The sequence below is a fragment of the Colletotrichum navitas genome (genome assembly GCF_030913465.1).
Source record: "Colletotrichum navitas strain CBS 125086 chromosome Unknown LY79scaffold_47, whole genome shotgun sequence".
Taxonomy (NCBI): domain Eukaryota; kingdom Fungi; phylum Ascomycota; class Sordariomycetes; order Glomerellales; family Glomerellaceae; genus Colletotrichum; species Colletotrichum navitas.
The window spans coordinates 214569-236197 of record NW_026850593.1 but is presented as its reverse complement, the minus strand read 5'-3'; the positions used below and the strand labels follow the sequence as shown (position 1 = coordinate 236197).

The window sequence follows — 21629 nt, the reverse complement described above, 5'->3', positions numbered from 1 at the left end:
ATCAAGTCGAACCGGGCCTTTTGTCTCTCCCTACACCTCTGGTCTGCCCACGGTGCTCCTGCTCTACGGAGAGGGAGAGGGTTTGCAACCTTCAGAAGCCTTCAACGAGTTCATCTCATGTGCGTATCACAACGTCCCAAGCGTTGTCTTGAATGTAGTTCATGTCGGTGTCTCGGGAAAATAAGGTTAAAACAACGGGCCACGGGACGAGAGAATTCTGCAGGGGGGGGAGGAACAAACCCCCAACGCCGGGCCGGGTGCGATCCCTTCCCTTACCTACCTATTTACCACGCAAACGGTTCACCCCTTTCGAGCAGATAGATGGCGGCAGCGGAGCATTCGGGGCCTTGTGACGGGATGGGCGAGCAAGGTGCGTGCCGCCGCAGCCTCTCGTTCCTGCCATGTGCTTTGCGGGTTGAAGGCTGAAGGATATTCGCGATATCGAGATGGGGAGGGGCTTGTGACAGCGGTCGGATTGGCCATGTGCGCGGATGATTGGCCGATGTCCGGCCCGGGGGCGGACGAGGCCGCCCTACGTGCTTGCGGTCGCTGGCACATGACTAGATGGCGGTCCGGACCCAGCCTTTGTTTCCTTCGGGTGAGGGGGATGGGGATGGATGGCTCTCAATGGCGGTGGCAGCGGCGGCTGGATAATTCGCACGGGATTCGGTTTCGACGATGTATAGTGGGAAACTGCAAAGGAAAGAAGCCACGTTGAGATTTCTCGGTTGACTTGTACACTGGTCGAAGCCGACCCGTTGCCAAAAGTCAGAGGTGCAAGGCCCTCGTTTCTGATGTAGCTTTTTGGAACGTGCGGGACCTTATCGCAGCTCTTATCGGACTAGGTACGGAGTACTCCGTAGGTGCTGGGTGAATTCAGTAGGCTCCGGCGGCATCTGAAACCGTGTGCCCTAGGATCTGGGACCTGGGTATACAGTGCCGGCTCTTATCAGACTGCGGTATCAACACCAGCGATATCACCATGCTTCGTACTGTGCTTGGCCATAAACAGCACAGTATTTGGAAGTACCCGTCTCCGCTGAGCCGCGGCGTCACCACTTGCCTTCCCGCGCCGATGCATGGAGCTTCCTCTCTCCCGTGCGGTATCCGTACCTTCTTATGTATGTGTCTGCTTTCGCCATTTCATGTCCACTCGGGTGCCGTGCATGACATTTTTTTACGTATCTCCCGGGCCTAGGTTTGCGTTCGATTCTCGCTTCTTAATCCCAACAGCCCCTTTTCTTACACCCATTGTTTGGGACATGCTGTACAAACATTCAAGCATCTTCTTCACTTGACCACCTCGCGACGTGTCTCGAAACTTGCCCACGTATCCGATAGGACGAACGTCTTTGACCGACAAGGAAAGGCAGAGAAAGATACAGAGGTCTTGTTCCTCTGTGTGTTTTCACCCCTTTCTCCGCTGCCGCGCTCACGAGTCGCGACGACTGAAACGAAACGGACACACGCTCTCTCAACGCACACACACACACACACACACACACACACACGCCCAACACTCCCCCCGAACATATTCCGCTCACCGCACCACATCTTTGACCGGGAGTTGAGATCAATCCCCTCCCCCCTCCCTTGGCCCCCCTCTGGCCCCATCCTCTTTTATTTTCCTTCTGCCTCTGATCTCTGTTGCGAACCTTCTTCCAACGACGAGCACTGTTACCGCCAACGCTCTACGCTACCTTTGTGGCCTGTAGCTCGGCATCTCGACCCCGCAAGCCGGTCTCGGCACCCCACCTTATCGCAGCAAGCCGCTTTTCTGTGCCTGGGCATTTCTTGGAGTAACCAAACAAAGAGACCGTCGTCGTCATCGCCTACCCAAATCTCGACCGTCCGACCGACTCTTCGAACCATTTACCCCCTCCCCTTTTCACAGTAACGATTCCAACCATGGCTGCCGCGGCTACGCACGACGCACCCGAGGAGCCTCAGAGCGATGGCTCCAAGCTCAAGACCTTTATCGGTATCCTGAAGAAGTGAGTTTGCCACCCTACCGGCTGGATTCCCTTCGCCGTTTCGTCCTGCATGCGCCGCACACTGCGAGGAGCGGGAGCAATACAGCAACACCACATGGTTGCGGCGGCGAGCAGTGGTTACCTAGGGGCGAAACCGCATCCATCGCCAGCGAACATCGGCATCGTCAGCAAGCAGGTGCAGGCAGACAGGCGAGCGCTCTTCTTGGGGGTCATTTTTTCCTAAATAGATGGTCACCCGGCTAACCTGCTTCGTCTTCCGTCCAGGTTCATCGGCGTCGCCGACCTCGCCGCTGTGCGCTTCTCTCTTCCTTCTCAGCTCCTTGAGCCGACGCCGAACCTCGAATACTGGAACTACCTGGACGCGCCCAACGCCTTCGCCGCCATCGGCACTTCGGATGAGCCTCTGGATCGCATGCTCGAGGTCTGTCGCTTCTGGTTCACAAAGGACCTCAAGTATGTCAAGGGCAGGCCCTGCAAGCCCTACAACTCGTGCCTGGGAGAGTTCTTCAGGGTGAATCCCCTTGGCTTGCGCAACATCTGGCCTCCACCATGACTAGTGATGCTGACGCTCGACGACGTGACAGTGCAACTGGGAAATCGAGGACAATGCACCCAAGATCGACACCGCAGCCCTTCAGAGCGCCGGAAGCGGCACCACCAGCAGCTCGTCCAGCTTCAAGTCGGCCAAGGTCGACAAGAACGCATCGGCCGTCTCGCTGTCTGTTCCGCAGCACGGCACTTCGACCCCCGAGAGCAAACCTCTCCGCATCTCCTACCTCACCGAGCAGACCTCCCACCACCCGCCAGTGAGTGCCTTCCACGTCAGCTGCCCCGATAAGGGCCTCTCCGCCCGCGGGTATGACCAGATCACGGCCAAGTTCACTGGCACCAGCGTCCGCGTTCTGCCCGGCGAGCACAACCTCGGCATCTTCATCACGCTCGACAAGCGCGGAGGCGAGACGTATCGCCTGACGCATCCCGCCGCCCACCTCGGCGGTATTCTCAGAGGAAGTCTAAGCGTCAGCGTCAGCGAGATGGCGTACATTACGTGCCCGGAGACCAAGCTCAAGACGATCCTTCATTACGTCGAGGCTGGCTGGCTCGGCCGCTCCACGAACCGCGTCGAGGGTATCATCTTCAAGTACGACCCCGAGAACGACGACAAGATGAACATCAAGGACGTGCCTGAGGCCGACATTGTTGCCCGCCTCAGCGGCCCGTGGCGCGAAAAGATCGAGTTTACTCTCGGTCCCAAGCCAGTCGTATGTGCCCCTTCCCCCTTCTCTCTCTTCCTCTCTCCCCTCTTAGGTGCTGACCAGAAGCAGAACTCGCACCCCCCTGAAGCGAGGTACACCATCATCGACCTCGCTCCCCTCAACGTCGCGCCCAAGGTTGTGCCACCGAAGGAGAAGCAGCTCGAGAACGAGTCCCTGACGATGTGGGGCGGCGTCACCGAGGCCATTCACGCAAAGCAGTTCTCCAAGGCCACACAGGTCAAGATCGATCTCGAGGAGAAGCAGCGTGAGCTGGCGCGCGAGCGCGAGCGCACTGGCGAGGCCTTCAAGCCCGTGTTCTTCGTGCAGGTGACGGACCAGGGCGGCAAACCCGTGCTGACGGAGAAGGGCCGCGAGGTGCTCGCGCGCGCGCAGAGGAACGAGTGGGACATGAGCGGCATCGTATGATAACAGTCCATCTCACCGCAAGTATTTCATCCTTGGATTGTCAAGTCCGTGGAACTGGACGTTGCATATGATGTGCTGGATCAGGAGAGCCACACTCACAGCACTGGAGCTGCTGCGTCAGGCTTCTATTATCCTATCCTCCCCCCCCCCCCCTTTTTTTTTTCCTTTCCGTATTGGTTACCCTCGGGTTTTTGATGCTTGGCTACTATTGTTCTCATTTTGCCTTCTTGATTTGACGGCCGACGGCATGACACAAGAATGGGTTCCAGGACTTGAAGAGGACTTGGTGCATTGCCTTTTTGTTTTACTTGTCCCTCCCTTCTCTCGTTGACGAACCCCGCTCCGGCGCATACATATCGGAGCGGGAGGATATTCACGGCGATGTGGGGGCTGCTGCATCGCATTGCACTGCTGGTAGATTGGAATCGGGTCGGTGGAGAAAGACTTTGGGAGTTACTGAGAGAGGAAGCATCGTTCGCTTGAGTGTACCCTCGGTGGTGACGAAGCGGAGAATGATGGGGGGGGGGCACACTACACAGATCAGATCATACATACACAAACACGCCTTTCGCGAGAGGCTGGGCGCTGGTATCTTTTAGAGGGTTCATTTTGAGTTTATTAATACAATCTATCCGCATTGATTGTCTCGTCCGAGGTCGCGATCAAAGGCAAATGATGCATGCGGCTCTGCTGGGCTTCGACGCGAACAGGAGGGGCGTGCCAAGGTTCGATGAGATGGGCATGATTTGCGGATGAGATGAGGGTTCGGGGGATCCAACGACGAAGCATTATTGGTAAGCTTCTCTTCCTTTTGGGGGTTTGGGGGTCCGAAAGGAGGTAGCCAGTCTGCTGGTCTATTGCTGGGTTGGTCGTTGGTCTCAACTTTCCGGGGGCATGAAGGATGACGGGTATTACCAGGCGTTTCCTGTCTTGTGCTTTGCGGATGGGAAACTCTCCGTAGTGTTGGGACCGCGGCGGGGGGGGGGGGGTTCGGATCTGGGCTGTGTTGTTCCATGGTCCGGCCCCTCCCGGCTCCGGTGGGGTCCCCCGCGCTGTCCCAGGTTTCTTTGATTGTCGGTGCGGTGGACTGGAACGATGGACGACACAGTATGCCGCAACGGTCAGCTGCGTTTACTTTCCGTCCCCGTCCCCGTCCCTCCCGATTGGTCTTCTTTGCAGGGTTTTATTTCTCTCTCTCTTTTTCTTTCCAGTTTCTTCTAGAAGGGTGTCCTGTGATGGATGGTCGATAGGAATTGAAGCTCTGTGTGGCTTCGGCAAGAATGAACAGGGGCTTTTCTGCCGGCAGACGCCTTAATAACTTTCTGTCAAAGGTAGTCTACCGAAGGTATATTGCAAGGACTACCAGGCTTAGGCATTGTTGAGACGGGAACAGAACTCTGCGAGGGTATTAAGTAGCTCGGAAAGCTGATTTGCTTTTCTTCGATCCCGCGACATCTTCTTCGACTACTTTCACTGGCTCTCTATGGAGCCTTTGTCTTCGGCGTTGGCTGTGGCTAAGGCTCCAATGGAGGAGGTACCAGCTACGATTGCCTTATAGCCTCTGAAACTCTGCGCACAATCAGCAAGAGGTGAATTGAAGAGGATGGGAGAAGCAGCAAAACCTGTTTGATACACCACACGCACCATGTAAACAATCGAGTTGAGCTTGGCAAGCAATGTGTTTTTTAAAATGCATTATTAGTGACGTTTTGAGCAACCAAGCTCGTCTATAAGAGGGGAGGCTCTAGAGCATTAATTAAGGAGACCAGCATTCATCTCTCAAATGTGGACGAGCTGCCTAGCAAGGTTTGTTGAGGCACGCGCTGTACCTTGGACTATTTGCAATTGCATTTGGTGTCGCACTTTCCGTTCCGTTCTCCAATGCCTCAAACCCAGTCCAATTCATCACACCTCGTTTCTATGCATGGTCTGTCATCATCAAGTGTCAGTTGTGTGACCGTGAAGTTGGGTGGCAGTGATGGCAGAGATCTTACCAACAGCAAAAAACACCGAAAGGAAACCCGCTCCTCCTTCTTTCTCCCTGTCCCTCTTCTGCCTCGATGCCCTTTTGAACATTCCTACTGCTTCCCAGCCCACTCGCCATCGCTCTGAGCAGGCTCGTAGCACTTGCACACCTCCTGTAGGAACCGAAGGCGCAGCCCCTCGTCCGTGCGGACAATCTCCACGCTCTCCTCGTTCACCCAGTACTGGCCGCAGGTGATGCGGACTCCGGCATCCCACAGCGGCTCCCACAGCGAAAGGAGCCGCGTCGGGTCCTCGCTGACCTGCTCCGCCAGCTGGGGGTAGATGTCAGGGTCGACGGGCTGCAGCTCGCCGTGGAGGTGCGGCTCCGCGGGGCGCCCGGGGCGGGCCATGGGGCAGGGCCACAGGGCGATGGACTTGAGATTCGGCAGCGACGCGATCGCCTGGATCTCGGTCTTCCTGGCGTCTACGAGCAGGCCGTCCGAGTACCGGGCCTTCTGGATGTGCTTCATGTCCTCGAGGCTCTTGCCCGTGGCGTTCAGGATCGCGTTCTCCAGGGTGTTCTTGTTGTCTCCGTCGTCGTTGTACCGGCGGGTGAAGGTCTCGAGGTGGAAGCGGTCGTGCTCGGGACAGACCCAGGTGTAGCGGAGCGGCGCGGCCTTGGGCTTCGTGTTCCCGAAGCTGAAGAGGTTGGTGGATCGGTGGTAGCTTGGGAAACGGGGCAGCCGACGGTCGACAAGGGCGCGTGTTGTGCTGTTGATCTGGGATGCGAGGCGTATAAGCTGAAAGCGCCGGAGGTGAGTCATGTGGCTTTGGTTGTAGTCGTCAATGATGTAGATCTGGTCGATTGCGTCTTCGCATCCGTCAACAATCCACGTCTCAGGGCTAGCAGCAATCTCGGCGTACGCCTTATCGACGAGTTTCTCAAAGATGTTGAGTTTGATCTCCATCGAAAGCTCTCTGAACAGGCTGCTGATAGCCACGTCCTGCTGATGGGTTTGAATTGCCATGTTTGCGGATGCCAATGCGTCGCCTGTGAGTCTTGGGTTCTGCGACGAAGAGGAATACTGGGTCGCTTCACTCTTCTAAAGGAGAGAAAAAAGGATTTGGAAGAAGGGGAACTTTCTGCAGTGTTGTGAAAAGACTGAAGTATACGGCTGAGCGAGATTATGTGAGTTGGGTGTGAGAGCAGATTGCAATTCACTGCTTCCAGAGATAAGAATTCGGAAGGAACGAGTCGGGGACTGCCAATGAGATGTTGACAGGATCAAGAAATAAAGCGGCAGGCTTTTTTTTTTGCGCAGTGTGGTGAATGCGGTTTGGACGTGAGTTACCAGCGGTCTTTAACAACAATCTTTACTTACACCACCTAATGGATCTGCTTGTGCTTTGACAGCTCTCCAGTTCGGTCATGTTCTCTGCTTCTTTTGAAAGCCCACCTCTGTTCTTTCACCAACCAACCATTGTCTGTCCACCTGGGTTGTAGACCAGATACTCCAGCATTGGTTTTCTTAGTACAGTGAATGATATTTCCAAAGCACTTGTCTCTCTACGACTAGCTGACCTGTTCTTCTTTGATTGAGATTCCCGCTGTTGATCGATACATTCAGTGAGGGGGTGGAAAACTCACCATCGAGCGAACAAAGCCCTGAACTATGACCAGGATCTTATATGCTAGGACACGCCTAGTAATAATATACTCTCTTCAAGAAAGTGTTTGGATGAAATGTGTTAGGCCACCCTCTGTCCTGCTATAATGGCTATCCTTAAGGTTATGGGGCGTCGATGCCACTACTCGCTCTACCTAAACGATGTCGGTTCAACGTCTTTGAAACGTCATGTTAAGTTTCTGGCAACAATGTGAAGTATGTTATCTGGTGGGACGTGTAGAAAGTATTCGCTGTCCTCTTCTGGCCTCTACCCATGTCCTTTTACTCTCTTTGTCGTAACACTGGGGATTATCACCTTCTTCCCTAACCCTCAATGAGTATACCGGACCCAGTTGCTACCATTCTCCTAATATAGACTTGTCTCAAGTGTTCCGAGGTCTCATCACGCTAACTTATCGACTTTGTTAGATGTCTGGCTGTTTCAAGAGCCAGCTGTTACTCGAAGATGATGGCCTTCCTCCCACGCCATCATCCGACAGCAACTGGTCGGCATTTCAAATGAACGGTTAACATCGTTGGTGGATCTTAGGCTCCCGCCGTTGCCGTAGCTTCGACTAGTCAAAAGCATTTGCCTTCAGTTTCCAACCGCCACTGTATAATCTGCTATCATCATGTTGGCTCATGATGCCGTCGTTTCTTCTAGACACCCATTGGTATTTCTTGATATGAAAATCGCAGTTATTGTGACTGTCACACTGTTCTTGTGTGTGTGTGTGTGTGTGTGTGTGGGTGGGTGGGAGGGTGGGTTTTTTTTTTTTTTTTTTTTTTCAACTGTCCTTGGTCGCCCCTAACGAATCGCCTCAAGGTCTCAGTGATAGTCAGCATACGTGTCAATATAGCCGTTATAGCCACGGTCGATGATGCTGTTATACTCATTTACACTACCTCAATCTCCAGGAAGAAGAGGCGGAGTGTAATGCAATTGTATGTAGAGCACAAAAGATTTCGGTATTGACAGCAGCCCAAAGATGGGAACGCCATGCTTATCCACATCAACTTTCGGTCGGCATAACGAACGTTATCATTCACAGCGGCTGATTGACTCAGGTTGTGTTGCTGGATGACGGCGCTACACTTATAATACTCACGAAGACCAAATGATAAGAAGCGAAGAGAACTCAACAACAGGAACATACGCGAGCAGCAACGTCTCGTCCCCATTCTGGGAAACCACGACACCATGGCTGGGAACTCCCATGCTTTTATGAGGCTCGCCAAAGTAGCATGCCAAAACTCCGATGCAAAATCCGCATGGCCGAAACCTACATGTTGGCCAACACAGCTGAACTGGGGAAAAGAGGGAAAAGAGACGAAATTGTGTGGGCGCGCAATGTAAATCCAAGCCAGTGTAGCAGATATATAGATGTCTCAAATTGCAATGAGGGGCACAAGGAAGTGCAGCCGGCGGGATGTAACCAAGCTGAGGCTAGACATGCCGGCTTTGTGGTGTAATCTCGGGGCTCCACCACCGCAGGTCCATAAAACACAGCATATACACCACGATAAACGTGGTATAAGTCGACGACAAGAGACTTTGCTAGGCTAAACTCAGCAACAAAAGCGTTTTTTCTTTTCTTTTTCAAAGTCTATATATCCTGAACTTTCTAACAGGAAATCAAATGAGTTGTTCCTTTTTTATGTTCTGTTTTGTTTCGTTTGGACATGTTCTTCAGGGTAGAGTGGGAGAAAGCAAAGATCAGACGGGCTGTACAAAGATGCTGGCCTGTTGTCTACATAAGACGAACTGTTCTTCAACCATGCCGACAAGTCGGGTTCGACGGCGTGGGAACGTGGGACCCCACGCCAGCCCGTGCGACATTGCCATTAATCTTGGCCGCTAGTGAGCCGCGGCGTCTGTCAACGTCACCCAAGATAAGCCCGGTTCGAACCGAGGGATTGGAGGGGAAAGGGCGGCAGGGAGCTTGAAGCCAAGATGGCCTCGACCGCAATAGACTCGGATGGCGAAGAACGTAGTGTCATACTTGTCTTTGCCCCTGAACCAGCCAACTCGAGCTAGGGTTTGATGCTGTCTATCTAATAAAGAACAAAGAAGCAATGGTGCACACCTTGATTGGCCGCACCCCGCACTCACAGGGGACTCCACGCCGGGAGGGGCAAATGAAGTTGCTCCACGACGGCCCTTGGGTTTCTTGTTCCGTTTAACTGGGATCTGCAATGCATAGCTGGATAATGTCCGGCGGCTGCAACTGAGAGAATTAGACGAGAGCGAGGGTGTCAGAGAAGAAATGACAGGTGGGGCATCCCGGCTTGGGCGAACAAAACCCCAACAGGATTGCGGAGCGTAATACTTCTCAGCCATCTAAGCAGGGTCGAAAAGTTAGGAAGCCTCAAGGGAGTTGTGAGAAGTCATCCCTTGTTTATGGGCCGTTGGCTCGATCAAAAGCTCGACTCCACAAGTGGTCCCTTACATTTACCGGCAACAACTAATCCGCAGACATGACATAATCTGGTAGGGCTACGTCCCAGATAATTTCTTGGAAGCATCGAGAGATGCTTGGTTGTCATGACAGGGGGTTATGAGCGCTCTGTCGAGTTTCGATAACGAATGCGGTCCACAGCACCGAGTCCGTGGTTCCAAGTCGTTCTCCAACCTCCGCGCGTCCGTGGTACTGGGCCAACCTGCACACGCAATACCGTCACATCAAAGCTGAAAACCTGACCAAGCGTCGTTGACGTTTGGGCGACGCGCGTGCCAAGGGGGTGGGAGTCCGTCCCTTCCGGGCTGGGCTTCCCCGGGCCAACCCCCCGGTCCTGTTAGATTTCGAGGAGGACGAGACTACTGTGCAGTAGTCTTCCGCAAGGCCGAAAGGGCGACGAAATGGTGAGACGACAGTCTTTCCGTTCAATAGCGTTGATGTGGAGACCTGCATGCGGGAGATCATCGCTCGTGTCATGTTTAGTACCGCACCGGTAGAGTCTCCCGACTTCAGGAGGACTGTGGAGGCAAGCAGATAAACAGGAAATGTGGAATATATAACTTGCCAACGTGGTTGCTCTCCTTTCACTCGCCTATCCTCTCTCTTCATCCAAGGCACACACTCTCATTCCACCGATCTTGAGCGCCAGTCACTCCTTTTTACACCCTCGACGGTTTACTCTATCGACGCCTTGGCAGGTTCCATCCCCGGCTCTCTCGTTCTTTGCAAAACCCAACATTCCAGGTGATTTCTGCCCTCCTTCATCAATCTTCAACCCATCAAAATGCGTTTCTCCGCTGTTGCTGTTGCCGCTCTTGCAACTCAGGCTGCCGCCTGGAGACCCGGCCGTCCCTCCGGATCCTGGGGTTGGGGTAGCTACCCGGGCAACGGGGGCGCCGTAACCACCATCATCGTTCCCGCTCCCACTCCCACCGGCAACCCCTCCGCCCCGGCCGTCACACCGGCTCCCGTCGAGGAGGCTCCCGCTCCCCCTTCCGCCCCTGCCCCCACGACCACCGCCTCCAGCGGCTCCCCCGGCTCCTCCGGCCTGACCGCCGACCAGAAGGCCGCCCTCGACGCCCACAACGCCGCCCGCAGCGATGTCGGCGTCTCCCCTCTCGAGTGGGATGACTCCCTCGCCGCCGACGCCCTGGAGTGGGCCAACCACCTGCTCTCCGTCGGCTCCCTGACGCACTCTCAGACCGCCAACCAGGGCGAGAACCTGTACATGCAGTCGAACAAGGACAGCCCGAACGTCAACGCCGCCGACGCCTGGATCAAGGAGAAGGACGATTACAACGGCGAGACCATCAGCGAGACCAACTACATGGGCTTCGGCCACTACACCCAGATCGTCTGGAAGAGCACCACCAAGGTCGGCCTGGCTGTCGCCTCCAACTCCCAGGGCACCTATGTCGTCGCGCGCTACTCGCCCCCTGGCAACTTGTAAGTCTCGGACTCGTAAATCCGCTCTTGTTACAGAAAGCTAATCAGCCCTGCAGCATCGGCCAGAAGCCTTATTAGACATCGCCACGTCAGCACGGTGTTTGTAGATGAAGAAGATCATTCAGTCACAACATGGCATAGGTCCTGTTCTGGCTGGTAGCTTGGCTGGGCCGAACACACAAACTTCTTTTTTTTTTTTTTTCCTCTTCTTTTTTCACATTCTTGCACAGCATTTTACACCCAGATGAGATTCCCCATTTCCGCAACTCGACTTCAGAAGGCTTGGATCAGCAGGTTGGGAATGGGAAAGGGGGTAGGTCACGGGTCTTCTTCCTCTGCCGCGACTTTGAGCGGATTTCCATGATGACCACATAACGAGACATAGCGAACTAGCTCATGATACCATATTTTCTGTTTCCGGTGATGTTTTCTATAAAAAAAAAAGCAAGGTTTATTTCAAGTGTACTCTCGGAGAACAAAGCTGTGATGCCACATGATTGCCGACACTTTTGAGCCTTTGGACTGCGCCTTGTCATATCTGTTATATTGATTAGATTGTCTTGGTTGTCGTGGCAGTTTGTATAAGAATGTTTGTTGAGCTTAACCCAGTTATACTGAGAAGCTGGTCGGCTCTATTGGTCCAATGCAGCTACAACATGGTTTTTGTCACTTATCATCAACGCTGTCACTGTCACTGCCAGTATAAGTATCGTGTCGGGTTCGAGTTCAATATTTTGTCTAAAGTTGACTCCTCATTCTACGGCTTCATAGTTACGGCTGCCCTGCTGCTTCGCGGCCAAACTGCACTCACTGACTTGACGTTCATCTAGCCATACAACACGGTACTTCTAGAAACCCGGCTTGCCGACTCTGCACCTTCATCTCTTGTCAATACCCAAAAGCAAGGACATCGGCCCTCTTCATCTCCGAACAAGATGCCGATTTCCCCTCCCCCGTACAGGCAATTCGCGTTCCGACCACCCTCGTTTCACACCTGGTGTCAACCTCCTTTTTGGGTCGTGGACAGAGCCATTGAGAATGCAGAGCATGATTCCCGCGTGAACCGCGAGATACGGACGATCTAACCGTTCAGCACGGTGAATGACACTGGGCGGTTAGGTCTTCGCCCTCTAGGGCTCGAGAGTGAGACTCCCTCTCCAGGCGATGCTAGGCGTCTCAGATGCTTCAGCCTCTCATGCTCAGTCTTTGGATACAATACCAAGATTCACGCGCCTAGAAGTCCAACCATCAATATCCAACAGGGTCGAAGACCTTTTCCTCCTCCGCGGCGTCGAGATTGCCGCGATCTCTGGTCTTTTATTGCTACATGTGAGTCCCCGGCAGATTCGGCTCATTTGAGCTTTCCCAAATCTCAAAGTCATGACCTCGTTGGCCGTCGGCGCTAGGCCTGCCACTTCCGCATCGCCAGCTACGGGGCGGATCGTGCCTGTCGGCGTTCGCATCTTCACCGTGCTCGGGATTTGGCTAGTAAAAGAGCATACATTGAACGAGTTGGGTGAGCTTTGGCAGACGCTTCGGGGCAGGGGAGTTGGGATCATGGTCAACGATAGAACCCGACCCGGCGGAAAACATTCTGCTGTCGAGTTCTTGAAGCACGTTTCAATAAACTGTTGATCCATCTGGAGTTGCGCCATCTTGTGACGGATAAGATGCCTCTCATTTGCATCATCACAAAGCGAGCCGCTCCTTTCTGACGCCTTGATTCTGAATACTTCTCAAGCACAACTTGCTTGCCGTTCATCGCATCCATTCTTTTTCCTTTTGTTGTGTAATGAGCTGGTTGTCGCTGTCAAATAACCCAAGTTCTATGACAACCACGACGGTGCTTCTCTGCAGAGATTTGCAACTTAATTGCGATAAAAGCACAACCTAGTTGTTGTAGAAGTTCCGCAGGAGGTGGGTATGTAGGCCATCCCTATTGAACCCTTACTTACAGCCTGGATCACCCAAGTATCAGGAGGTCCAACGTGCGGGAATTCGAGCAGTCTGGTCGCCCGCCATTCGTCGAAGCAGAATCACGAAAGCCAAAGCCAATAATGGTACCCTCCTGCCACGATAAGAGAGATTTCATAGTGCTTTTGGGCAGTAACTGACACCATGCTCCACTCGGTAAAGGTTCCAGGACAATGAACGTATGTGCATGGAAATTTTTTGATATTACAGTTTGTTATGTCGGCAACCGGCAAGCCAGCCAGGCCATGGTATGGTACATCGTAGAGTGGAAACAGGTATAAGACAAGCCAAGAAGGTTCCGTTTCCACAGGAATTTCGTATCATCTTACACTTCTCGCGCCCTCGCGCGCACGTCCGCCATCATACATCGTTCAAGCCTTTCCTCCCGGATTTTGATCCTTATCTTCGCTCATATGTGATTGGGTCCTGATCGTTGTGAATTTAGGCGCTGACGAAGCCCTTGACGTTGTTCAACCACCGGACGTACTCGCGCTGCTCCTTGACGTCAATGTAATCGGGCGCGAAGACGGCCAGGGCCTGGGTGATGCCGCGCTCCTCAAGGTAGCGCTCCATCAGGATCTGGAGGTCCTCGTCGAGGCTGCCGAAGGGGGGTCCAGGGTAGATGTCGCTGCGGGCGTGGGCGACCTCGGCGTTGGCAGCGTGGGCGAGCTTGCCGTCCTCGTAGTAGAACATGTTGTCGACGACAATGGCGCCGTCCTGAGCAGTGGCGTCGATGTTGAGCGCGCCGGGGGTCTTGCCGGGCTTCTCAACGATGATGCTCAGGCGGCAAGGGGGAGCGGCCTCGTCGAGGTCGCCCTCCTCCTCCTCCAGCTGCTCCTCGGCATTGGCGGAGCGAGCGCCACCGGAGGCCTGGACGCCGCCCTGCTTGTTGGAGTTCTGCATGTCGGAGTCGAACTCCTCATCCTCGAGAGCACGATCATTATCGTACATCTCAGGATCGTAGTTGGCGAGGTCGGCGATGGAGAAGGTAATGGTGATCCTAGATTGTGTTTTGTTAGCCAACTGTCCTCAGAGCGGCCCACTCAAGTAAGCAAGACATACTTCTCCTCTCCAAAGCTGCGGGTCAGCTTGACCTCCTCCTTGCCGGGGATGTCGTGGATCTCGAAGGGGCTGTTGTCGATGAAGTCCTTGACGCTTGCGGGGAGCTGCTCATTCTGCTTGACCTCCTCCTCGAACTGCAGCTCGCTGTCGATCTTGGAGACGAGCTCGGCATCAGTCTCGCTGGCATCCGCTTTCCTGAAAGCGGAGCTGGAGAAAGCAGATGCGCGCTGGGTCTGGACAGCAGGGCTCCACGAAGAGGCCTTGACGAAGGCACTCGGGCGCGCCACTGACTGTCTGAGGGAGAGGCGGGTGAGGGTTCTGGGCGCAGAGCGCGCAATGGATCTGATGGAAAGCATTATGGCGGATTTCTGAGGTGACTATTGAGATGCTAGAGAGTGTTCGACAAGGAGAGGTGGAAAAGCTTGTTGAAAAAAAGGTGGTGGAGAATTGGATCGAAGGCAGTAGCAATAGCTTTGCGAACACAACCTGGGAGCTCCCAAATTTTTTGGCATCAGACCAGAATCCCGGCATAACCTTTTTCCGACGTGCGCTTCACCGCCCAGCCGCAAAGTGCACTTTGAACCTCTAGGAACGGGATGGGTGTGGGGTTCTATGCAAACACTTATCCGTACTGGAGTATGGAATCCAGGTACAACAGAGGATGTCAACTCCACAGGGTCCAGCTACCTATCTGGTCGTTTGAATCCAAGGGCTAGTCTCGATCGGGTAGTAGAAGGGTCCACCGGATTATCATTTGGAGTGACATTACTCTGTACTGCGACGAATCTATGTTCCTGCTGGCCGTCCCTCGACGGCCTGGAGGTGAATGCCGCGATGGCCAGACCAGCAGTACAAAATCATCATCACACTTTACCGACGTTCGAGGCTTTTCAATGACACTGCCAAGACATGAATGGCTAACCCGCAGCCCTGATTCAATTGACCAACTTGAATGTGTCCCTCGTCTCCCACTCTATCCCATCATCGACGCCGTTTTCAAGGAAGACTAACGTGCCGTAATGCCGGTGACGCACAAGGGATGCGTCGGGTTCTCTCTCTGCATTTCCAACAACGGTTGCTTGTGCTGTTGTTGTCACTACTTATTCCAGTATCACAACTCCCAAAGCCTCCGCTCTGCTTTGCTAGTACGCAGAGCCTCTCCGATATAAGAACCGTGTCATGGTGATTGCACAGGTTGCAGACGCGGATGTGACTGACGTATTTACACATATTTCTGTTTATATCGTCAGTACTACGCTCAAGAACACCCACTCAAGTTGGACTTACTCGGGGAGGATCAAGGAATAGCAGGGTAAGAGGACGATACTTGTATATCAGCGAGAGGTTTGTTGGATACACCCGCACGACAGCAGGCTTTTTGGGAACAATGGTGTCGTCTGGCATCACGGGAACTGTTCGCCGGCAATCCCGGTAGATGATATACTCGAGAAGCCAGCAGAACGTCACGTCCCTAAGGGGCTTCCAACCATACTGACCATGATGGGCCCAGCCCATATTGTGATACCATCGTCACGAGAGGATCATTTCATTAGGCGCTCGGTATCCTAAATCTTCAGGCTGCGACATTCTACAACACCGCCTGCCACATCCCTCGCATTAGGGGCTCATAAGAATGATGAGTGGAATGGATGTCGGCCGTGCAATGTAGCACCCAGACCCGCCGGGATCTAGATCTCGTCATCGAGGGGAAAGTGATGGAAACGGCACATGTTCCGCTTAACGAACAACGTGGTTCCATTCATCTGGGTCAGAAGGCTTGGGGCAGGTCGATGCATACTGATCACTCAAAACACGGAGAGTTATAAGTTGGCATGGGGTTAGAGACTGAGCCGGGGGTTCGAAAACCCGGCTTTCGGCATCATTGTCACTTGAGTTGTGCAACATCGAACCTCGATCGCTGACGATCGGGAGCCAAGACACGATTTTTTACTGCCCTTCCGGTTTTTACGCAGTGTGCTCGAGGCTCGTCGACAACACGTGTCGGGAGTGTTTCAAGCAGGCCACTACGTTGACTTGTACATGATGCGGTCCAATCCCTGACATTACATGCTTCCCATAAGGCTATTGATGCGGCACCATCTCCATTGACGCCACACATGCTCGTCAGGTCTGACGCTTCCTCGACCCCTTTTGTGTGACGGCGTGGGACGTAGGTTATGATACAGCCGAACAACCAGTGGTTTTATCGGGCGTGTTCGATGTGGGCAGAGCAATCGCCGGTCTTCGTCTCTCGGCCTGCACGGCTGCTGTGTGTAACCGGAGTAGATTGGCTATTGGCCAAACGAGTCTCCGGATACAGCGCATGCTTGTCTGAGACACCTTCTGCGGGCATCCCCCGTCTCCTACAGCTTGCGCCGTCCTGGAACTTGCACAGGGAAAACAGAGACGATGCGAACCCCTCTTTGTTGCCTCAATCAAATCGCTGGGGGTTTCTCCCCCTCGCCCCAGAGCCAGACCTATTCACGGCCCAATACGACCTCCTCCGAACGCCAAAAACACCCCGGCAAAAACGGTTGTTCTCAAGAGCTGCCGGTGGGCGGGAAGCTGGACTTCTTGATGTTGCCATCGCTTGTGATCTTGACCCAGGCGACCGAGGTCAGGTAAGACCATGAACCCTCCCAGCGATCGAGCAGGAGTGTGTTGGACGCATCCAAGAGGTCGGGAAGGTCTGCAAATCATGTTAGAAGATAGAAGCTAGAAAGAGGTTAGGGGGCGCTATTTGATGGCCACTGACAGAACCCGATCCTGTACTCCTCTTCAAGGGTTGCAATCTTCTGCTTCAGCAAGTCCTCCTTGGGACTCGCAGGACGTCCTGGCCGACGTGTCTTCTTGACCTCGGCGTACTCCTCATCATACTGATGCACAAACCTGCGTGCATGTCAGTGTTGGTTCGTATAGACCATGAGCTGTGAGTTCAGGGACAGACTTGTGAATTAGCTCCTGGATGGCGGCCAACTCGAGGGGCTCGGACCCGTTTTCCTGGACAGCCTTTTGAAAATAACGAGCACGGTCAACTACCAGATGTCAGTCTTGATCAGTAGCGTCATGGTAACTTGACGCAATCATTTCATCTTACGCAGCGGCTGCTCCTTCCTGTTCCTTGAAGCATGAAGCTTCTCCAGCTTCTGATCTCTTATGGACGCCTTGTGAAGGCGCTTTGAGTCTCTGGAGTACTCATGTAGGGCTAGGTCATGGCCGTTCCGCTTCTTCGCAATGTGCTTACGGGCCTTTTGTAATGTTGAGGGCATCTTGACGGAGAGAACACTTGCGATAGGTTTGAAGTGAGGTATACAGGGTACGGGATAGTCAAGGTTGTTGAGAGGTAGATGAAAATAGCTCTGCTCTATGAGTGTCGGTCTGTGCCCCCACTAGATGAAAATCCCATCCAGTTCTTCTGTGCTGTGAACGACACACGGACGACATGACCAAAAAAAAAGAAAAAAGAAAAAAAGAAGAGTGCCCCACTTGGCGGAGCGAGGGTCCAATGGTCTTCAGCCAGGAAGGAATGCAGTGACGTTGGATACTTAGGTACTTAATTAGGTACATGGCCCACCACTCAGGAATACAGTGGATGGATCTTAGACGCTAAGCCTCTTTAGGGAAGTTCGAGCCCAGCCCAGGCCTTGCGCAAGCGGATGAGACAAAAAGAAAATAAAAATAATAATAATAAGAGAGAGTCGCGATATGGGGCCTGACGCGAGTGCGGTGTGGCCACTACCCGCGTTCCAATTCCAATATAGCAAGGTCAGGTCCCCTCTTCCCACCCCTGGCGATACACCGTCCCTTTCCCGTGCAGGAAGCCGTAATTCACTCCACCTGCACACCTTCACTCCTCCGACCTCAGCATTGCGGTGAATCTCTGCCGACTTCAATCCCCTCACTTCCCAGCCCTTCGTCGCGTGGCAAAGTCCAATCAGTCGCCCTTGCACACCCGTCCACTGTCGCCCCCGTTAGCTTTGTTTACATTTGCCTCCCTGATCACCTGACTTGGCGTTCCGACTCCCCCATCCTCCAACGCGGTCACTCTCTTCACGCGTACTGCCTCTCGACGGATGGACTGAACATTGGTCGCACATTGTTTGCCCGGCTGCTTGGCCTGTGAATCGGATCCGAGAGAGAGCGAAACCCCAACTCCTCGAGATCTCGGAACGCTTCTGCACTCTGTGAGGACTTGCGAGTCGTTTCCTTGAGGTCAATAATGGGCGTCTCAGGTACTTTGCCCATCCCTTGATTCCGGTCAAGCCAACGTTTTTTTACTCATTGTCGCCACCACAGGCCTTCTCCCGCTTCTCAAGTCCATCCACAGGCCAACCGAGCTGAAGAAGTTTGCCGGCGAGACGCTCGGCGTTGACGCCTACGGATGGCTTCATCGCGGTGCCATTGCCTGTGCCGTTGACTTGGCCAAAGGCAACCCCACCCGCAAGTGAGTGTGGCTCTAGCCTAGCGCTCTATCCGGCCCTTTGGAGTTATGCACCCGCTGGTTCATTTGCGCCGTACCTGACACTGCACCCAGATATGTCGACTTCGCCATGCACCGGGTGAGAATGCTCAAGCATTTTGGTGTCACACCTTACCTGGTCTTTGACGGCGACTTCCTTCCCAGCAAAGCTGCCACCGAAGGATCTCGCGCCAAACGCCGCGAGGATAGCAAGAAGTCGGCCATGGAGCTCCTCAGGGCCGGCAAGTCGTCGCAAGCAGCCCTCGAGTTTCAGAAGGCCATCGACGTCACACCAGAGATGGCTCGCAATCTCATTGACGAGTTGAAGAAGATGGACCTCCCATACGTCGTTGCACCGTACGAAGCTGACGCTCAGCTCGTCTACCTCGAACGACAAGGCCTCATTGCCGGCATTCTCTCGGAGGACTCCGATCTCTTGGTCTTCGGATGCAAGCGCCTTTTGACCAAGCTTGATCAGTACGGAAACTGCATCGAGATCAACCGGAGGGACTTTTGTGCGGTTCGGGAAGTTTCCCTGACGGGATGGACCGACACCGACTTCCGCCGCATGGCCATATTCAGCGGCTGCGACTACCTTGAGGGCATCAACAACATGGGCCTCAAGACGGCGTACCGGATGATGCGCAAGTACAAAACGCCTGAACGTTTGGTCCGGATGATCCAATTCGAGGGGAAGCATCGCGTTTCGGAGAACTACATGTCGAGGTTTGCCCAGGCGGAGCTTACCTTCCTCCACCAGAGAGTCTACTGTCCGAAGAAGAAGCAGTTGGTCTGCTTGACGGAACCTGAAGAGGGCAAAGGTGTCGAGGACATGCCGTTCATTGGCGGTTATGTCGAGCCTGACTTGGCCACTGCCATTGCAGTTGGAGACGTCAACCCCATCACTAAGGAGACCATTATCCCTGCACCTATGCCTGGCTCAAAGACGGATGCCAAAAGGAGACACTCCCAGTCCGCAGAGGCTATTGCGGCTGCCTCTTCAGCCTCAACTCGCACGAGAGCCCCAATAAAGCCGATCGACTCGTACTTCAAGGGTCATCAGCGCATCCCGATGGGCGAAATGGATCGCAACTGCTTCTCAGTCGACCCGGAAAGAGTTGCTGCCCTCACCCACAACGGCCTTGTCCCTCGCGTCTTCCCTTTGCCCAGACCTTATCTCGAGAGCACGTCATCATCACAACCGGCAGCCAGCTCCCGCCCAACACGAACCGCCCGCTCTACTACTTCTCCTCGCCTAACACGACGACGGACTGAACCCATCCAGAATCTCCTGGAACAGAATCTCCTGGAACAGAATGCCCTTGGAAGCTCTGGCGAGTCTCGCCGAGTCACGATTGGCGACGCAGCAAATACCCTAGACGATATCGATACCCTAATGAGAAGCAGCTCCCAACGACCGCCCAAGAAGGTTCGTCTCTGCGCGGACACCGATACTATTGAAACCAAGCCTGAGGAATCCCAAAAGAGCAAGTTCTTCCCCCGAAGCGGAAGCGACACCAACAAGAGCAAAAAGGACAGCTTCTTGTTCTCAGATGACTCTGTTGACGAGGCACTACTTAATCTGCCAGACATTGACGGATGGCATGCCCCGAAGCCGAAGTCGATCGCGGTCTTTGAAGAGAGCCAGAGCACAGATACGGGCACGGAGGCGACTGCAGGCACGGACAGCCAATTCAGCAAAGACGAGGAAATAGCAACAACGCCGCACACTGATCTATCCGAGACCGAGGACACCGAGCCAAAGAAGCCTGCCTCCTCGTTGCCCGAGAAGACGTCCAGACGCACGTCTTTGCAGCGATTCGCTTTCAACTCTCAGCCAAGTCCTGCCTCTTCCAGTGAGCCTGATACGCCGTCCACCACCGTCTCCCAGCACTCATCTATCTTCACGCCTTCAAGCGGCGCCCCCTCCACTGCACCGTCGTCGATCACATGCTCCGCTGGCTCGTTCGCAGCTGGCACTTCTTCTAAGGCCACCCCGCTCCTCACCCCGCTCCAGCGCATGGGATGCCGTGCCCTTCAACGCAAGAACGCGTCTACTCGCCGGCCCCTGTCCCCTACTAAGGGATCGATCCAGCGGAGTCCGAAGCGCAGTCCCCGGAAAAGCCGGCTCCTCAAGTCGATGCCCGTCAACCCCTCATTCGTACCCCTGCCCAAGGTCAATCTGGCCGAGGTTGAGGCGCTGAACGCACCATGCGGAAGCGAAGATCAGATCATCCCCGATAGCGACGGCGAGAATGAAGATGATGTCTTCTCAGGGGGGCTCGGCGCCATGGACGAAGACTCGCGACCAAAAGCTTTGAACCTATCCCGGTTCGTGTATAACTGAATGATTATCAACAACTACAATGTTCGATGCGATACCCATACACATTGCGTCATTATTCTGTTCTATTCATTGCGGAAGCAGGCGTTTCAGCAGTTAGGCACCATTCAAGGTGCATGCCCATGGCGCTAGCCAGCAGGCGACAATACACCACGGTATACGACTGTGAGGCGTTTTAGGTGTCCCAGGTAGATGGGGCATGTCTACCGATGTTGGGCGTTGAGGCCGACAACCATACACAACGGCCACAAGGTCATTATGGGCCATCAAAGTTGCTACTGACCAGAGAGCATGTGTCACTTGAAAGCAGGAAGCTGCATCACGGGGCCAACGAAACGAGGTTTATTAAGGGGAATAAAGGGACGGGACAGCCGGTTTCTTGTATGAATTTCAATAGCCCATGGCGTAGGGAGTCTTACGTAGTGATGATAGGAATATGTCGTCGTCGAGAAGCATTTTATTCACCGAAGGAGTTTCTCATCCCGCCTCTTGGTCGTCTATCAACGATGTGTGCTGGCCAGCGAGCCGGCCCACCTGCCTCCTTGTTTTCCAGCCCAGCACGTACTTTTCAAGGTTG

The 21629-nt window shown here is 54.0% G+C and overlaps 7 protein-coding genes across 7 annotated transcripts; 3 read left to right on the top strand and 4 right to left on the bottom strand.

The window, feature by feature from the left end:
- The first annotated feature begins 1761 nt into the window (after nucleotides 1-1761).
- On the top strand, nucleotides 1762-3740 carry LY79DRAFT_276724 (oxysterol-binding family protein). The gene is made up of 4 exons (XM_060552078.1): nucleotides 1762-1994; nucleotides 2259-2505; nucleotides 2579-3256; nucleotides 3320-3740. Exons 1-4 carry the CDS (start codon nucleotides 1909-1911, stop codon nucleotides 3674-3676), a joined length of 1368 nt encoding a protein of 455 aa, XP_060412224.1. The 5' UTR covers nucleotides 1762-1908; the 3' UTR covers nucleotides 3677-3740.
- A 2014-nt stretch (nucleotides 3741-5754) lies between these two features.
- Nucleotides 5755-6669, bottom strand: LY79DRAFT_519353 (uncharacterized protein; the record flags this gene model as incomplete). Its single annotated transcript, XM_060555130.1, has 1 exon — nucleotides 5755-6669. The coding sequence occupies one exon, from the start codon at nucleotides 6667-6669 to the stop codon at nucleotides 5755-5757; it is 915 nt and encodes a 304-aa protein (XP_060412223.1).
- A 3625-nt stretch (nucleotides 6670-10294) lies between these two features.
- Nucleotides 10295-11663, top strand: LY79DRAFT_610746 (CAP domain-containing protein). The gene is made up of 2 exons (XM_060561941.1): nucleotides 10295-11213; nucleotides 11270-11663. Exons 1-2 carry the CDS (start codon nucleotides 10552-10554, stop codon nucleotides 11289-11291), a joined length of 684 nt encoding a protein of 227 aa, XP_060412222.1. The 5' UTR covers nucleotides 10295-10551; the 3' UTR covers nucleotides 11292-11663.
- A 1959-nt stretch (nucleotides 11664-13622) lies between these two features.
- On the bottom strand, nucleotides 13623-14777 carry LY79DRAFT_276673 (mitochondrial glycoprotein). Its single transcript, XM_060552077.1, has 2 exons — nucleotides 14250-14777; nucleotides 13623-14187 (listed from the first exon to the last, which is right to left on the bottom strand). The coding sequence occupies exons 1-2, from the start codon at nucleotides 14603-14605 to the stop codon at nucleotides 13629-13631; spliced, it is 915 nt and encodes a 304-aa protein (XP_060412221.1). The 5' UTR covers nucleotides 14606-14777; the 3' UTR covers nucleotides 13623-13628.
- A 418-nt stretch (nucleotides 14778-15195) lies between these two features.
- Nucleotides 15196-15662, bottom strand: LY79DRAFT_276667 (uncharacterized protein). The gene is made up of 2 exons (XM_060552076.1): nucleotides 15537-15662; nucleotides 15196-15483 (listed from the first exon to the last, which is right to left on the bottom strand). Exon 2 carries the CDS (start codon nucleotides 15477-15479, stop codon nucleotides 15246-15248), a length of 234 nt encoding a protein of 77 aa, XP_060412220.1. The 5' UTR covers nucleotides 15480-15483; nucleotides 15537-15662; the 3' UTR covers nucleotides 15196-15245.
- A 916-nt stretch (nucleotides 15663-16578) lies between these two features.
- On the bottom strand, nucleotides 16579-17678 carry LY79DRAFT_276663 (translation machinery-associated protein 16). Its single transcript, XM_060552075.1, has 4 exons — nucleotides 17347-17678; nucleotides 17197-17284; nucleotides 17005-17138; nucleotides 16579-16938 (listed from the first exon to the last, which is right to left on the bottom strand). The coding sequence occupies exons 1-4, from the start codon at nucleotides 17516-17518 to the stop codon at nucleotides 16790-16792; spliced, it is 543 nt and encodes a 180-aa protein (XP_060412219.1). The 5' UTR covers nucleotides 17519-17678; the 3' UTR covers nucleotides 16579-16789.
- A 381-nt stretch (nucleotides 17679-18059) lies between these two features.
- LY79DRAFT_276631 (uncharacterized protein) lies at nucleotides 18060-21158 on the top strand. The gene is made up of 3 exons (XM_060552074.1): nucleotides 18060-18481; nucleotides 18546-18693; nucleotides 18784-21158. The coding sequence occupies exons 1-3, from the start codon at nucleotides 18469-18471 to the stop codon at nucleotides 21053-21055; spliced, it is 2433 nt and encodes an 810-aa protein (XP_060412218.1). The 5' UTR covers nucleotides 18060-18468; the 3' UTR covers nucleotides 21056-21158.
- The last annotated feature ends 471 nt before the right edge of the window (nucleotides 21159-21629 follow it).

What these genes read in the sequence shown, in the direction of transcription:
- LY79DRAFT_276724 (XM_060552078.1), top strand. Translation starts at nt 1,909, where the DNA reads ATGGCTGCCGCGGCTACGCACGACGCACCCGAGGAGCCTCAGAGCGAT. An exon ending in TTTATCGGTATCCTGAAGAA is followed by an intron (nt 1,995 to 2,258) that starts GTGAGTTTGCCA and finishes TCTTCCGTCCAG; the next exon opens with GTTCATCGGCGTCGCCGACC. An exon ending in CTCTCGGTCCCAAGCCAGTC is followed by an intron (nt 3,257 to 3,319) that starts GTATGTGCCCCT and finishes GACCAGAAGCAG; the next exon opens with AACTCGCACCCCCCTGAAGC.
- LY79DRAFT_610746 (XM_060561941.1), top strand. Translation starts at nt 10,552, where the DNA reads ATGCGTTTCTCCGCTGTTGCTGTTGCCGCTCTTGCAACTCAGGCTGCC. An exon ending in TACTCGCCCCCTGGCAACTT is followed by an intron (nt 11,214 to 11,269) that starts GTAAGTCTCGGA and finishes TCAGCCCTGCAG; the next exon opens with CATCGGCCAGAAGCCTTATT.
- LY79DRAFT_276673 (XM_060552077.1), bottom strand. Translation starts at nt 14,605, where the DNA reads ATGCTTTCCATCAGATCCATTGCGCGCTCTGCGCCCAGAACCCTCACC. An exon ending in CGCAGCTTTGGAGAGGAGAA is followed by an intron (nt 14,188 to 14,249) that starts GTATGTCTTGCT and finishes AACACAATCTAG; the next exon opens with GATCACCATTACCTTCTCCA.
- LY79DRAFT_276667 (XM_060552076.1), bottom strand. Translation starts at nt 15,479, where the DNA reads ATGTGTAAATACGTCAGTCACATCCGCGTCTGCAACCTGTGCAATCAC.
- LY79DRAFT_276663 (XM_060552075.1), bottom strand. Translation starts at nt 17,518, where the DNA reads ATGCCCTCAACATTACAAAAGGCCCGTAAGCACATTGCGAAGAAGCGG. An exon ending in CAGGAAGGAGCAGCCGCTGC is followed by an intron (nt 17,285 to 17,346) that starts GTAAGATGAAAT and finishes GACATCTGGTAG; the next exon opens with TTGACCGTGCTCGTTATTTT. An exon ending in GGAGTACAGGATCGGGTTCT is followed by an intron (nt 16,939 to 17,004) that starts GTCAGTGGCCAT and finishes CATGATTTGCAG; the next exon opens with ACCTTCCCGACCTCTTGGAT.
- LY79DRAFT_276631 (XM_060552074.1), top strand. An exon ending in AAAGGCAACCCCACCCGCAA is followed by an intron (nt 18,694 to 18,783) that starts GTGAGTGTGGCT and finishes CACTGCACCCAG; the next exon opens with ATATGTCGACTTCGCCATGC.